This window comes from Canis lupus, chromosome 2 (genome assembly GCF_003254725.2).
Source record: "Canis lupus dingo isolate Sandy chromosome 2, ASM325472v2, whole genome shotgun sequence".
NCBI lineage: Eukaryota > Metazoa > Chordata > Mammalia > Carnivora > Canidae > Canis > Canis lupus.
In genome coordinates, this window is record NC_064244.1 from 32,452,332 (window position 1) to 32,468,478 (window position 16,147).

Here is a 16,147-nt window from a genome sequence, read left to right on the forward strand (position 1 = left end):
TTCTAATCCTTATTGATCGGCTAGAAATTCCAGTTCTATGTTGTAAATAGTGACAACACTTATTTTGTTTTGACCTCAAGGAAAAAAAAAAAAAACTGTTTTTGACCATTAAGTATGATACTAGCTGTATATTAACTGTAGATTCGGTCTACTGAGATGAGAAGGCTCCCCTCCGGAGTCTCACAATTACATGCTGAATTTTGTCATTTTTTTTTGTGTGTGCATCACTTAATGGTAAGGCTTTTCTTTAGCCTCTTAACAGATCAATTACACTGATGATTTTCAAATGCTAATCCAAATTTGCACGCACAGAATAAATGCCACTCGTTCCTAGTATATAAGTCCATCTCCGTTCTTTTTTTTTCTTCTGCCTTCTTCCTATGGGTTATTTAAACATTTTTTAGAATTTCATTTTGATTTATGGTATAGTTTCTGAGTTTACCTCTTCTGTATGACTTTCTTTAGTGATTGCTCTAGGTATATTTTCACAACTATCACAGGCTACTGACGATCAACATTTTACCAGTTCATGGTAACATACAGAAACCTTTCCTTCCCATCCCCTTACACTCCCCCACTTGCGACAGTCAAGTGAAAACACCACCTCCACCGAGAACATCAAGAGCTATGCTTCAACCTTCAAATATGAAAGGAGCGTCTCCTGAATTTACCAGTGTTTGCTCTTTCCATTGTCTGTTCTTCCTTCCTGGTGTCCCCACATTGCTTTACGTCATTTCCGCTCTGTTCAGAGAACTTCCTCTAGTTATTATCTTAGGGTGGGTCGGCTGGTGACAGATCACATGAAAGATGTTTTCACTTGATCCAGAATTCTGAGTTGACGGTTCTTTTCCTTCAGCACTTGAAAAATATGCCACTTCCTTACAGCGTCTATGGCCACTGATGAGAAATCTACTCCAATTGCTTTCCCACTACTGGTAAACTTACATCTCTCTCACTGCTTTTTGTCTTTAAATCTCAGAAGCTTGAATTCGATGGGTCTTAGAAAGGATTTGAGTTTATCTTATCTGGGTTTCACTAAGCTTGATTCAATAGGTTTATGACTTGCTAAATTTAGGAAATATTCAGCCAGTATATTTCTTCAAATACGTTTTCAGCCCCACTGTCTTTCTCTCTTTCTGGGATCATAACAAGAATGATAGGCCTTTTTTTTTTTTAAGAATGATAGGTCTTTTGTCAAAGTTCCACCGGTCCCTGACGGTCTGTTCACTTTCTTCCAGTTATTTTCTCTCTGTCGTTCAAACTGGGCAGTTTCTATCTCTTTAATCTTTCCTCTGTCTTCTCCTTTCTGCTGTTCAGCCATTACTGGGTTTTTTCCTTCAATTACATTTTTCAGTTCTAAATTTTCATTTGTTTCTTTATATCCTGTGTTTTCTTCCTCAGATTTTGTTTTTCCATGGGTTCCAAGCATCACTAACTACACACTGACACATCTTCATGACGGCTGTCTTAAAATTCCTGTCCAATCATACTAACATCTGCGACATCTCTGTGTTACTGTCAGTTGTCGTTTCTCATTCAGGTTGAAATTTTCCCAGTTCTTCCTATGACATGTAATTCTCAACTGCAGCCTCAACATTTTGGATTTCATATTATCAGACTTGGAATCTGATTTAAATCTTCTAATATAGCAGGCCACAGAAATTTCTTATGTCAGCCAGGTGTCTGCAAAGGTGGAGACGGAAGGCAGGGTTCTCCGCTCGGCCTCCGCTGACCCTGGGTGGAGCTACTCCTCGAAGTGCTGGGTTCCCTGAGAGTCCAAACTCTCCCTTGCCTTCTACTCACACCACCCTGTCTGCAAGAGAGGCCCTTGTTACAGTACTCGACGTGGCCTTGTTACCACCAAGCAGTGGTAACATTCCTGAATCTCTACTAGTTTTCTCCTAAACCACCCCAGCAGGAAGAGCATGTTCCTATCACCCAACACAGGCGAAAACGCCACTGGCTGCTCACCCAGCCTTCTCTGATACCACTGTCAAAGGTAAAAGTCTAGATTCTCCATCGAGCCGTAGACATGAGTGAGGGTAGGTGCTGCAGTGTTTTCCAAAAGTGTTGTCTAGGGCTGTCACTTTCCTGGACTTTTGCCCAGAGTAGGCTTTCCTGGAGGCTTTTGGTCTGAGCCCTTCAGTGTTGCTGGGTTGCTACTTCTTCAGGCCCAAGTCTGAGACATACGAGGCGAAAAGAAAACCCAGGGAATGGGCATCCCGGGTGGCTCAGCCGTTTAGCGCCGCCTTCGGCCCAGGGTGTGACCCTGGAGTCCCGGGATCGAGTCCCAATGCGGGCTCCCTGCACGGAGCCTGCTTCTCCCTCTGCCTGTGTCTTGCCTCTGTGTGTGTGTGTGTGTGTGTGTGTGTGTGTGTGTGTGTTTCTCATGAATTAATAAAATAAAAATTAAAAATATTTTTAAAATAAAGAAAAAAAAGCCAGGGAACTCAGCTCTGTGTCATCTCTGAGGTCCCAATACACCAAGTCACTATCCTTCCTCCTCTTCACCTTTCAGTCTTGTACATTTTTATATATAACGTCCAGTGTTTTCAGATATACTTAGTGCAATAGGGAAGTACCTCTACTCTGTATTTTCGTAAGTACAAAACCAGAGACCTTTAGTGTCTCAAGTTTTATGTGCAAAACTTGTGTTAAAATTGCAACAAGGAAGCAAATCTTCTTTTACATCACATTAAAAACTTTCAAACTGGTCAAATAATTATGTGTTTTTAGGTTTAAAATTCTGAAATCTGTTAATTTATTAAAATCATCACCTATTTTCTATAGTATTATGTAAACAATTCAAGTCTCAGATTTTTTTTTTAAAAAATGAAATAGAAGCAAGATAACTATAGCTTTTATCTCTAAAATTCTCTTGGTTTTCTTTCTAAACTTCTATTTCTCACTTTTTTGGGTATTCTATTTGTCAAACCAAGACACAAGGCCAACCCAGACTCAAGTGGAGGGCAAACAGACTTAACCTCCTGAAAGAAAAAGAATGAGAAAGAATTTGTAGCCACCTTTCATCCATCACACCTTATTCCACTTACAAATTCTGGCTATACAATGAATAATACTTTGCTTCCTTAAAAACTAACAAGGAGTGGAACTACTGCCACCTCAAATACTTAGTGAAATAAAATGGAGATAAATAATCCAGTTAAGTAAGTTAAATACCTGTCGAAATAAAATCCAAACAAGAGCACAACAGTTAAGATCATGACTTTCAGGGGTGCCTGGGTGCCTGAGCAGGTTAAGCGTCTACCTTCGGTTCAAGTCATGATCCCAGGTTCCTGGGACCAAGCCCCACATCCTACATTTGGCTCCTTGCTCAGCAGGGAGCCTGCTTCTCCTTCTCCCTCTGCCATTCCTCCTGCTTATGCTGTCTGGCTCTTTATCTCTGTCAAATAAATAAATAAAATCTTTAAAAAGGAAAAAAAAAATAGAACATGACTTTTAAAGCCATGCAACCCGCCCAACTCTTCAAAGCATCAGCTCAACTTCATCATGAAGCCTCTGCTTAAATGTTACCTCCTCAAAACAGCTTCCTTCCACCACTGCTAGTCACAGCACCACACGATCCTAATCACCTCCACATCTAGATCTTACTTGTGGTTTACTCACTTAATAAATGCTCCTCCCACAGCACCACCAATGTCTTACCTGGGATATTATTTGGGCTCACTACTATACTTGTAGGGTTGACCATGTGGGCTGACATAAATGCATCCCAAAATATTTGATGAATATGTCAGTGAATGAATAAACACATCTCTTAGCAACTAGCTATACAACCTTGGTCAAGGTACTCAACCACCTCCCTAAGGCTTAATTTTATCATCTTTAAAGTGGAGATTATCAACAGCCATTTATTTTAGGTCACACATCAAATACTCTTCCGTTCATAACAGCACTGCCTACTGGGAATACAGCCATGAACTAAACAGGCCTGGTCCCTACTTTCAGGTATTTAGGGTTGTGAGACAGACCTTAAACATTATCTCAAGATTTATTACAGAAATTAGAAGTCGTTGGTATCCCTGGGTGGCTCAGTGGTTGAGCGGCTGCCTTCGGCTCAGGGCGTGATCCAAGGGTCCTGGGATGGAGTCTCACATCAGGCTCCCTGTAGGGAACCTGCTTCTCCCTCCGTCTGTGTCTCACCCTCTGTGTGTGTGTGTGTCTCATGAATAAATAAAATCTTAAAAAAAAAAGAAAGAAAGAAATTAGAAGTTACGGTGACTGCTCTGGAAGATGTACAAGTATTACAAGACAAGATACAAGCTAAAGAGCAAGGCTTCTCTGAGAAACTGACCTTTAAATTGAGACTGAAGAATTAGGAAGTGTTAACCATGGACATGCAGAGGGGGAATGGGGTTTCCAAGAACAGGAACAGCATGTGCAAATACCCAGAGCTGGGAATGAGACTAGTTTATTAGAGATTCTAAAAAAGAGATCATGTGGCTAAAACATAGCAAACAATAGAGAGAATGGTAACAAAATAAGTGGGAGAGAGAGGCTTAGAGTCGGTCTTTTTTTTAGTTTTTTTTTTTTACATTTCTTTTTTTTTTTTTTTAAAGATTTTATTTATTTATTCATGACAGTCACAGAGAGAGAGAGAGAGAGAGAGAGAGAGAGGCAGAGACACAGGCAGAGGGAGAAGCAGGCTCCATGCAGGGAGCCCGACGTGGGATTCGATCCCGGGTCCCCAGGATCGTGCCCTAGGCCAAAGGCAGGCGCTAAACCGCTGCGCCACCCAGGATCCCTAGAGTCGGTCTTTTATGTTTAGATTTTATTCTAGAACAAAAAGCCAGCCACTTCAAGGTGTAAGTAAAAAAATGACAACCGAATTTGCATGAAAAATCACTCTTGCTGTGTAGGAAACACAGAAAACTCAGATGACTAGGAGTGGGGAAGAAGCTGGTCAGGAAGTTAGTAAATGTCTAGGCAATTAATGATGGCCCTTAAGATGAGAGGGTACAGGAAGGGATGTGGGGTGGGGAGGGCGGTGGGGCAGAAGAGAGATTTCAAGCACAGCCCTCAGCCCTCATTTCTGAAGTAAGAAGGTGAGAGAGATCAGATTATTGAGATATTGAGGCAGCAAATGTGGAGAAGAAATCAAGAACTAAATATTGAAGGTATGAAGTTTGCAATGCCTCTGAAGACCTAAGACACAGAAGAGGGAAGGAAGTACACAGATCTAGAGACGCAAAGACCACTGGGCTAAATGTACAAATCTGGGAGAGATCTACACTTAAAGTGGAGATGGGCATTTTGACTCCATCATGCCTCTAGATTCGATGCCTTATCAAACATTACTCTTCCAATAAGATGATAAAAAAGCTTATAATGAACGTTACTGGTAGAAACAAGCAACATTTAATAAAGCCAGCACTCCTTCAAATGACATATGGAAAATTTATTTTTGACTGAAAATTAAAGAACCAATTTTCTGATGAAGTCTGAAAAATATGAGCTATAGAAATTAGAGATGGCTGAAATTAAAAAAAAGCAGAATCTGTAATTGGCTGAATTTCATATGCACAAAGATTACATTGATATTAAATTTGACAAATTGGGGGCACCCGGGTGACTGAGTCAGTTAAGCCTCTGCCTTCAGCAGGTCACTATCCAGGCTCCTGGGATCAAGCCCCACGTAGGGCTCCCTGCTCAGCCTGCTTCTCCCTCTCCCTCCGCCTGCCACTCCCCATGCTTGTGCTTGCATGCACGCACATGCTCTCCCTCTTGCTCTCTCATAAATAAAAAATCTTTAAAAATTTTTTGAAAAACTTGAAAAAAAGCCAAATTGTTAAGCAATTCATATGATCCCGCTTAAGAGTATTTCAGTGATTTTTTTTCTTTATTTTTATTTTTTAGTGGAAACATTTAGAACTATTTAATCGTGTCACATACGAAATACTGGCCAAGAAATCAAACTGACTTAATGGAATCTTACACCCAGAGATTATATTCTTCAATAAAAAAAATAGGGATAGACATAATTCTTTGTTAGTGATTACACATTTTAATTAGTCACTTCATTAAGCATCTCAGTTGTGTCAAAATCATTAACACAACAATTTACCATAGTTACCTTGCAGTTTATAAGGCGCATTTCGTAAAGGAAGAAAAATAACAAAACCTTGTGAAACCAGTCCCTAACGGAGCCACAGAGAAAAGAGGAAACTTTGTAGACATTTCAATCAAGTAAATAAGCCAGTAAAGGTCTTTTCTTTCCTCTCTGAAGACCTGCATCATTGGAAATATTCCAGTAAGTATAAGCTGAAAAATTAATGCATTTAAAAGCTTCTACAAGTTGGTTATATAAAGTGCAAAAACTGCAACACCAACCTTCCTTTCACCTTAATGTCATAGTTTTTTTGGGTTTTTGACTTTTTTAAGTAAACTCTATACCCCACCAAGGCTCGAAATCACAACCATCAGATCAAAACTCACACACTCGGGATCCCTGGGTGGCGCAGCGGTTTGGCGCCTGCCTTTGGCCCAGGGCGCGATCCTGGAGACCCGGGATCGAATCCCACGTCGGGCTCCCGGTGCATGGAGCCTGCTTCTCCCTCTGCCTGTGTCTCTGCCTCATTCTCTCTCTCTCTGTGACTATCACAAATAAATTAAAAAAAAAAAAAATGAAAAAGAAAAAAAAAAAAAAAAAAAAAAAAAAAACTCACACACTCTACCAACCGAGCCAACCAGGCATCCCTCAAAGTTGCAGGTTTTGAATCCATGATTTTCTCTCTGAAGTATCATACCACTGGCTTTCCAGACACTGGAAAATCTGGGAAAGCTTATATATTTCTTATCTTCAGTAAGAAATCAGCAGTCTTCTAATCACTGATGTTAAAAATCTTCACCCTCTGGGAGTGCTTGGCTGGCTCAGTGGGAGGAGTGACTCCTGACCTTGGGGCCCTGTGTTGAGTCCTCACTGGGGTGTAGAGATCACTTAAATAGAACTTCAAAAAACAAATCTTCACCCTCTGCCTTTCACTGAGGCTCTCACCTCCATCCCCCCACAAACCCCATAAGCTGTTGTTCTGGGCTTTTCTTGTTTTTAGCACTTCACCAAACCGTCCATACACTAGTAATCTTTTTGCACTGATCAACTTCCAAGCAAATACATACACTTCATGCAATTATAAACTATAAATCTGGAACAGCTTTTGGTTCCCCAAAACCTGGCTCAAATGGAGATTTTTCATCCTGAGTCGATTTTTTATCCCTTAGTACCCTCGGAAGCTCCGTGAGGTGCCATCTCAAATATGGGCTCATAATCCCTGGGCCCTGCGCTTCACAGTCGAAGACCACCTGGCTATTTCCACTCATTTCCTCAGCCACCTTCACCATTCTTCCAAAACTACACTGATAGGTTCCTCTAGTTTTTCTAACCTCTTCTCAATTTTTTTTTCTGTTAATCTTTCCATCGCAATTTTCTTCCTGAATCTTTTTCAAAATTTCACTCCTGTCCTCTTGGTTCACATCCTCTGCCTCCTCCAGCAGTGCACCCTGGCGCCAACATCACTTCCTTCCTTCCACACCAGTCCCTCTGGGGAGAACAAGCCCTTGTTCGGCCGGGGAACCAAAGTGTCTACGTTCTTCACCGGCCATGGGTCACTGTTAGTACAAACCCAACACCAAGGCTTGAAAGGGTTTTCAGGTTGAGATTACAGAGACAGGCAAGGAAACTGCAGGTGTGTGTGAAAGGAATAGCGAACTGCTACAGCGTGAACTGCTACAGCATGGACTGCGAGCTGGATGAGGAGGGACGTGCAGTGAGTCGTACTGCAGCAACGCCGTTACGGGGTGGGCAGAAACAGGAACCACTACAAAGGTGCTCAGTCTGTAAGAACTGCAGTTACTGCTCCAACATCCCTGTGAGGCACAGTTCCTGAGTAGTTAGGATGCACACACTTTGGTAAACTGCTATAGTACTATAAAGGGAGGAGCGGGAAGAAGAAGAAAAACAAATAACTGTAAAGGGGGAAAAAAAAACCACCTTCACTTTAAAACTAACCTTGTGTAACCCGTGTCAAAAGCTGTGCCAGGGGCAGCCCGGGCGGGGGGGGAGGGGGGTGCTCAGCGGTTTGGCGCCTGCCTTCATCCCAGGCCATGACCCCGGGTCTTGGGATCGAGTCCCACATCAGGCTCCCTGCATGGAGCCTGCTTCTCCCTCTGCCTGTGTCTCTGTCTCTCTGTGTCTCTTATGAATAAATTAAAAAACCTCGGGCAGCCCTGGTGGCTCAGCAGTTCAGCACCTGCCTTCAGCCCAGGGCCTGATCCTGGAGTCCCGGGATCGAATCCCACGTCGGGTTCCCTGCATGGAGCCTGCTTCTCCCTCTGCCCGTGCCTCTGCCTCTCTCTCTGTGAATATCATCAATAAATGAATCTTGGGGGGGGGGGGGGGGGAAGCTGTGCCATTTCACCTAAATATAACCAGAAACGAAAGCCTGAAATTCCAAAACAAATCACATTTCATCAAAACGTTGGTAGTAACCCACTATCCTAGGACAGGTCACGTTAAGGAAGTTGATGGAGAGGGAAAAAAAAAAAAATCCTACTGGTCTCCAAAAACCTCCTGACCGGGGGCGCACGAACGGCTCCCTCCGGGACTCCGCGCTCCCAAAGCGCCACCCGGCAGCTCCCGGCAGCTCCCGGCGCCCGCGGGCCGCCACGTGCCCCTCGCCGCGCCGGCGCGACTCCCACGTCCTCGCGGAGGGGCTCCCAAGCACTCCCTGGGAGCAAGGGAGGGCGGCTGGGACGCACGCAGGGAGCGAGGCAGCAGCGGGCAGCGCGCGGGGCAGCCCGGGGGGAGTCCCCGGGACGCGGCGGCCGCATCTCCAGGAGCAGCTGGAGCCCGGAGCCCCCGAGGCGGAGCCGGGCTGCACCCTGCCCCGAGCTCGACGGCGCCCACCGCGCAGGCCGCGGCCCGACAGCAGCACCGCGCGCCCGGCGCAGCGTCACCCCAGGTCACGCCGGGCACCGGGCGACCCCGGGCGGCGACCCCGGGCGGCGGGCCCGCACGTGCTCCGCGGGCAGCAGCGTCGCGACCCCGGGCGCGGAGCTGCAAAGGACGCGGGCACGCCCCCCACCGCGCGCAGGCCGCGGCCGCCCGCCCCCCGCCTCACCTGGCCCGCCGCCGCCGCCGCCGCCGCCCAACAACCGCGCCGAGCGCCGCCGTCCGTCCGTTCGCGACCACGCGGCGCCCGCGACGGACCGACAGACGCTGGACCCCGAGTCTCCGCCCTGACGCGGCCCCGCGACCCGGCAGCCCGACGCCCCGCACTTCCGGCGCCGCCGGAAGCTCCGACCTCGCCTCGCGCGCAGGCCGCCGGAAGTCCCGCCCCGCCCCCGCCCCCGCCCCCGCCCCCCGCGCGCGCCGGAAGTGCCGCGTCCGCCCGCGCCCGCGGGGGCCGGCGGCGCGGGGAGCCCGGGGCGGCGGGGGCGCGGCGGCGATCCTCCGCCTCCCCCCGGCCGCCGCCCCCGGCCCGCGGCCCGGCGCCCCCCCGCGGGCGCGGGGGCGCGGGCGGGCCGTGTGGGCGGCTGCGCTGCGCCGGTACTCACCGCGGCGGGGTCCCGCGGGGGTCGCGGGGGTCGCGGCCATCGGGCCGGGGGCGGCTGCGGGCGGCTGCGGGCTGCGGGCCGCGGGCCGGGATGTGGCGGCGGCGCCGCGGCGGGGGCAGCTATGAACGTTGCGGCTCCTCCGCAGAGATGACTCACGCGCGCTCCTCGCCGGGGCCGGGGTTCGCCATTGGCTCGCGGCGACAACAGCATCAGCTGCTCCCCCGGGGCGCCCACCCCCGCGGCCGAGCGCCGAGCGGCCCGACCCGGGCGCGGGGTCAGGGGCCTGGCCTCCCTGCGGGGCCGCAGGCGGGGTCCGGGGCTGCGGCTGCACGGGACGGTGAAGACGAGTGCTCGGCAAACACTTGTTTGTTTGCTGAGCCCCCAGAAACTGGGGCACGGACCCGGCGAGCTCCCTCGCTGTCCGCCAAGGGCCTGACGGCTCCTCGCGGAACTTGCTGATGGGACAGGTGATGGGTACGGAGCGGCGAGGTGTGCTGACACCTGCAGCATCTGCGTAGTTTAGGGGTTTTCCAAGTGACCTGATATCGCAGAATAACGCGTGAGAGGGGCCCCCGGGGGTCAGACGTGGAGCCAAAAAACTACCTTTTTTGTGTCCTGCTGTGTCATCAAAAAAGAATGGCCATGATCATCGGAAAAGGCTGAGCTGCTTGCCGGTTCTCCGGGGTATCTCCGTGAAGCGAGAGTTTCTTCGTGGACCTGAGCCACGGCGGGGGCCCGGGAGGCCTGCAAGGGTCAACCTCTCCGCTGCCTCTTCGGACGGTGCTTGTTTGGAGAACAGGTTCATCCAAATGTCGATTTGTATTTATCACCGTCTTTAAATGAACGAACAAACACTAATATAAGTCCTAAAATTTCTGGCATAGTTCAGGGATCGATACAGAAGAGGAAGCCGAGGTTCCCGAAGGCTGCGGTGACGGCCAAGGCCAGAGGTGCCCCGAGGCCAGACACGAGGCCCCGCAGCTGCTCCTGCCGCGGGCCACAGCCCGAGTCCCACGGGCGGGAGAGGAAGGAACGGGCGCTCGTACACGGTTGATCCGTATTGAAACACAAATAATTTCACAGGCAATCGGAATTAAGGATAAAGCACACTTTATTCAGTCTTTATTCAATCTCGGAATAAAAGCGTTACCTGATGGGAACTTTAGTTATTTTGACATTTTTAAGATCTAAGCAGATAAAATAATTTTTTTAAAATGACCAGTTAACAGATTTTGCTGTTTGGTGTTTTAATACCGAGCGGCCGTGACGTGTAGGGCGTATGGGGTGAACGGGGCCCCCGGGGCCCAGGGAGGGAGCGACGGCCCGGCGCGTAGGGGCCCGCGCGTGGGTGCGGGGCGGGGGCCGGGCGGCGGGACCACGGGGAGGGGGAGCCGCGCAGGCGCACCTAGGCCGCCTCGGGCAGCCGCGCTCCGGGCGACCCCGCCCGTAGTCCCGCCCCCGACGTCGGGACGAGAGAGCGCAGCGTCCCCGGCCCCGTAACGAGCGCTTGCCCGCCGGGGGCGCCCGGTGCGCGCGGCCTGAGGGCGTGGACGGGGCCGCTCGGCCCGCCCCCCGCTTCCGGGCGCCCCGCTTTAAAAAGGGCCCGTGGAGACCCGATCGCCAGACGCCGGGGCGCCGAGGGCGGAACCGCGGGCCCCGGGCTCAGGACGCGGCCCCGCCCCTCCCTCGCGCGATCGTGACGTCAGGCGCAGCCGGTGCGCGATTGGCTGCGGAGCATGTGGCGCGCGGTGGCGCGGGCGCTGGCGATTGGGCCGGCGGCGCGGAGGAGGGGGCGGGGCCCGGGGGAGGAGCGCGCGGCGGAGCGTGTCTGGCGGGGCGCCGGGAGCCCGGGGTAGGCGGGGCCGGGCCGGGCCGGGCGGGCGGGCGGCGGGCGCTGCGGGAGCGGCCCGGGCTCACGGGCTCCTGTCGTGTGTGGTGTGTCGTGTGTCGGCGCCAGGGTCGCGGGCCGGGACGGGCGGGCCGCCAGCATGCGGGAGGTGGACCTGGACGAGCTGGACGCGCAGCAGGTGCAGCTGCTGGCCGAGATGTGCATCCTCATCGATGAGCACGACCGGCGGATCGGGGCGGAGACCAAGCACAACTGCCACCTGAACGAGAACATAGACCGAGGTGGGGGCAGGTGCGCGGGCGGGGGTGTGTGCGGCGGCGGGGCACGTGCGGGGGCGGGAGGGCAGGTGCGGGGAGGGCAGGTGTGCGGGGTGGGGGCAGGTGCCGGGAGGGCAGGTGTGCGGCGGCGGGGCACGTGCGGGGTGGGGGCAGGTGCGGGGAGGGCAGGTGTGCGGCGGCGGGGCACGTGCGGGGGCGGGGGGCAGGTGCCGGGAGGGCAGGTGTGCGGCGGCGGGGCACGTGCGGGGGCGGGAGGGCAGGTGCGGGGAGGGCAGGTGTGCGGGGTGGGGGCAGGTGCCGGGAGGGCAAGTGCGCGGGCGGGGGGGACAGGTGCGAGGAGGGCAGGTGTGCGGCGGCGGGGCACGTTCGGGGGCGTGGGGGGGGCAGGTGCGGGGAGGGCAGGTGCGGGGGCCGGGCGGCTGGGAGGCGGGGGGGGGGGGAGGGGGGGGGGTGCAGGGCGGCTGGGAGGCAGGTGCGCTGTCTGCAGCGGGTCCAGGGCTCTGGGCCGCGGGCTGAGTGGGCCGCGTAACTGCTGTTTTACGTGAAGTGAAGTAACCGCTCGTGTTGGCCCGCAGGGTTATTGCATCGAGCCTTCAGCGTGTTTTTATTCAACACAGAAAATAAGCTCCTGCTGCAGCAGAGGTCGGATGCTAAGATCACCTTTCCAGGTCAGTGTGCTTCTGACTTCAGCGTTTTGTGCGGAGGTGGATCCAGGTGGCTCTGCCAGGGGCACCGTTGGTGGCAAAGGCCGATGCGGTGGGTGCCATCATTTCGTGTTCTGCATAAAGAAGCGTGTCGCATGAGTGCAACCTGCTAAAACAGCGATGAAAACTGCTGCCTGGGACGCCTGGGGGCTCAGCAGGAGCGCCTGCCTTCGGCCCAGGCCGTGACCCCAGGGTCCCGGGATCGAGTCCCGCGTCGGGCTCCCTGCGAGGAACCTGCTTCTCCCTCTACCTGTGTCTCTGCCTCTCTCTTTCTCTATCTCTCATGAATAAATAAATAAGTATTTTTTAAAACACACACAAAAACAAACCTACCTACCTGTATATGTACATGTATTTCTTTTTTTTCTATTTTATTTTATTTATATATTCATGAGAGAAGCAGAGACGCAGGCAAAGGGAGAAGCAGGGAGCCCAACATGGGACTCAGTCCCAGACCCAGGATCACACCCCGGGCAGAAGGCAGCTGCTCCACCGCTGAGCCCCCCAGGCGTCCCCACCTGCCTTTCTAACATCTGTTTTTACAAGTGTTGTAGGTTTAGCTGTGTACACTTCGCTCTCTTTGGTTAAGCAGGTGTTCATAAAGAACTTATCTAGTCGTGTCTCCTAGAACAGTTACTGATAGCTCATCATAATTGACTTAGAAATCCTTATTTTCCTGTTACTTTTAAGTTTTCTTGATTTTTTTAGACCTGTTTCAAAGAACAGTTAATCTACACGCTTTAACCTCTTCCAGGTTGTTTTACCAACACATGTTGCAGTCATCCATTAAGTAATCCACAAGAGCTTGAGGAAAGCGACGCGATCGGAGTAAGACGAGCAGCACAGAGGCGTTTAGAGGCTGAATTAGGAATTCCCATGGAAGAGGTAACCAGGTTTACTGCACAGTTGTACAAGCTGAAATCTTGTTTACAGATTCAAATATGCATTAAACCATTTTAAATAAAATTTTAAATTTAAGGTGAGTCTCTGCCTTGTAACCTTGTGAGTTCCTGGCCCCAGAAAGCCCCCCCATTAAAGATGATTTAAGTTTTGATTTCCTCATATTATGTGAGAATCTTTTTTTTTTTTTTTTTTTTTGAGAGTGAGAGAGAGAGAGATTAAGCACAAGCAAGGGGAGCTGCAGAGGGAGAGGGAGAAGCAGCCTCCCGCTGAGCAGGGAGCCTGACACGGGGCTCCATCCCAAGACCCTAAGATCACGACCTGAGCCCAAGGCAGATGCTTCACCTACTGAGCCACCCAGCCGTCCCAACTTAAGAGAATTTAGCTCAATGCTGAAATGGATTGATCTAATAACCAGTATATGAAATTAACTATTTTTATGAATATTTTTGAAACTTATTTATTCACGAGAGACACAGAGAGGCAGAGATACAGGCAGAGGGAGAAGCAGGCTCCCTGAGGGAAGAGCGATGTAGGACTCGATCCCGGGACCCCGGGATCACACCCTGGGCCAAAGGCAGATGCTCAACCACTGAGTCCCCCCGCCAGACGTCCCAACTATTTTTTTTTCTGTCCCAACTATTTTTATAATTAATCAGATCAAAGATGATACAGAAATCCTTACAAATATGTACTATAAATCTGATTGGATAAATAGGAATCTTCCTTTTTTTCTGGCATTGTCCCTTTTTAAATAAAACCTGGGTAAATAAAGTATATCTCCTGTAGCAAATAGTTTTTTTCCCTTGGAAAAGTACCATTAAGATGTGAAGAAGAAAAATAAATAAAAATCAAAAAAAAAATTTAAAAAAAGTGAAGAAGAATGTCACACATCTAGTGTGAGGAACTGCTTTTTTATATATATATATATATTTCGATAAATTTAACTTAACTTTTTGGTCATATGGGGGAAAAAAATCTAGGCACGTTAAACTTTGTAATACTATCTTCATGTGTCATCACTCGGAGATTAATGTTTTAAGAATTCTAATTCTGCAGCTACGGTTGTGTTCAGGATGTTACGGAGTGAGGTGGGCTGTTTGACGTTACCCGTGTTGTTGGTGTTTTTTGCTGAGGTTTTCTTTTCATCCCAGGTTCCTCCAGAAGAAATTAATTATCTAACACGAATTCACTACAAGGCTCAGTCGGACGGCATCTGGGGGGAACACGAAATTGATTACATTCTGTTCGTGCGGAAGAACGTGACCTTGAATCCAGATCCCAATGAGATTAAGAGCTACTGTTACGTGACAAAGGAAGAGCTAAAAGAACTTCTGGAAAAGGCAGCCCGTGGTGAAATTAAGATAACTCCGTGGTTTCAGATTATCGCCGATGCTTTTCTCTTTAAGTGGTGGGATAACTTAAATCATTTGAATCAGTTCGTTGACCATGAGAAAATACATAGAATGTGAATGTGGAGATGAGTGATTAGTAAAATACGGAAAAATTTCTCCACTTAGTAAACTTAATATGAATTTTTTTTTAATTTTTGGTTCCCCTTAAGAACTCATCATCTAAAATATTGGTATTTTACAATTACAACGAGAATTTGGAAAAGTACAACCAACTTGTTCACTTTGTATCACATGGCCCATAAGTGTGGGTTGCTGTTTGTAAAAAACATGTGGGAGATTATAGTTAAAAAAGGGGGGGGGGATTCACTTCATTTAACCTGTCTAATCACATAGTCCAAACAAATAAGTGAAGCTCTTGATTTTTGAGATGTCATGATAAACATCGTCCGCACACTTTGCTCTTTGCCAAATGCTTTATAAATCATTACATTTTTATCAGTCTAGAAAAATGTGCAGTGGGAACTGTTTGCTTAGTTACTCCAGAACAGTCCAAGCTAACTTTCCATACGAGCCGATTAAACTAGTAAAACAGGTTCAAGAGAAATTAAACGGTGTGTGTTCTGATTTCTGTCATTCTAAGTTGATTCTGTGGTTTACTCATTTGGGAAGTATTTTGATGCTGAAAGTCACACGTTGCTGTGGGTGACGATGCTGCTCAGGTCCCTTCTGTTAGAGCCTCTGCCCCTTCCTGACGTGTTTTCGGAACATGCCGGGCAGGCGGGCAGTCTGTAAAGTGGGAATTGGGTTAATTGAGGGAGTCCAGCACCGGATTTCTTAAGCTGGACACTTGGCGTGTGGGTGGTAGTCCTTTATGGGGAGAGTTTACCCCGTGTGTTGTAGGACGTGTAGCAACTCCCGGTTGCCGCCCGCCCACAGCCATTCACCCCTGTTGCCCGTGAGTCACAGTGACACCAGGTGCCAAGTGCCTCCTGGGGCACAGGCGCCCCCAGCTGAAAACCAGTGTTCTCCAAAGTCAGGCTGTATTGTAGGGGGGGAAATCTGCAGGAAGATTAATGTCCACATGAGATTCGGGGTGTGGGGTGTGTATTTATTCGTATTTAAATTGTACCTCGACGAATGCATTTTTTTAAAACTCTTGCCATAGATTTCTCGGACCTGAAATCTTACAACAGCTGTATTATCCTCGAATGTTGTATAATAAACACTGGGAAGATGAAAAATTATTTAACAGAGCTAAATGTTTTGTGAATTCAGTAGAAAAGCCCATTTCTTAAGCCTGAAGAGTTGCTGAAAACTTCAGGCAAGACGATGTGGCAAGTACTAATTTTACTGAGAAGCAAAACCAATAAAAGGAATTACCACATTTTAATATTGTTGTCTGGTTTGTCAAAACTTTAATCCCGTAAAACTTTAATCCCACAATTTAGTCTTTTGATGAAGTTACGGGGCCAGAGCAGGAGCTCCGTG

At 49.4% G+C, this 16,147-nt stretch overlaps 2 protein-coding genes across 15 annotated transcripts in view; one reads left to right on the forward strand and one right to left on the reverse strand.

The window, feature by feature from the left end:
* WDR37 (WD repeat domain 37) overlaps nt 1-9,690 on the reverse strand; it is an 89,073-nt gene extending 79,383 nt beyond the window's left edge. For 2 of the 11 annotated variants that reach the window (XM_049101377.1, XM_049101374.1), the window contains exon 1: nt 9,138-9,288. The gene's annotated coding sequence lies outside the window, so the exon portion shown is untranslated. Of the gene's footprint in view, nt 1-9,137; nt 9,290-9,573 lie in introns of those variants that run through there. The other 9 variants (XM_049101395.1, XM_049101399.1, XM_049101403.1 and 6 more) reach the window with 7 other exon arrangements.
* Nucleotides 9,691-9,893: 203 nt separating this feature from the next.
* On the forward strand, nt 9,894-16,049 carry IDI1 (isopentenyl-diphosphate delta isomerase 1). 4 transcript variants are annotated; one of them, XM_035713791.2, is made up of 5 exons: nt 9,894-10,372; nt 11,531-11,703; nt 12,276-12,368; nt 13,159-13,289; nt 14,459-16,049. In XM_035713791.2, exons 2-5 carry the CDS (start codon nt 11,562-11,564, stop codon nt 14,774-14,776), a joined length of 684 nt encoding a protein of 227 aa, XP_035569684.1. In that variant the 5' UTR covers nt 9,894-10,372; nt 11,531-11,561; the 3' UTR covers nt 14,777-16,049. The 4 variants fall into 4 exon arrangements, with proteins under 4 accessions (XP_035569684.1, XP_035569685.1, XP_048957362.1 ...); XM_035713792.2 differs by lacking the exon at nt 9,894-10,372 and adding an exon at nt 11,151-11,288; XM_049101405.1 differs by lacking the exon at nt 9,894-10,372 and adding an exon at nt 11,290-11,425.
* Nucleotides 16,050-16,147: the final 98 nt, after the last annotated feature.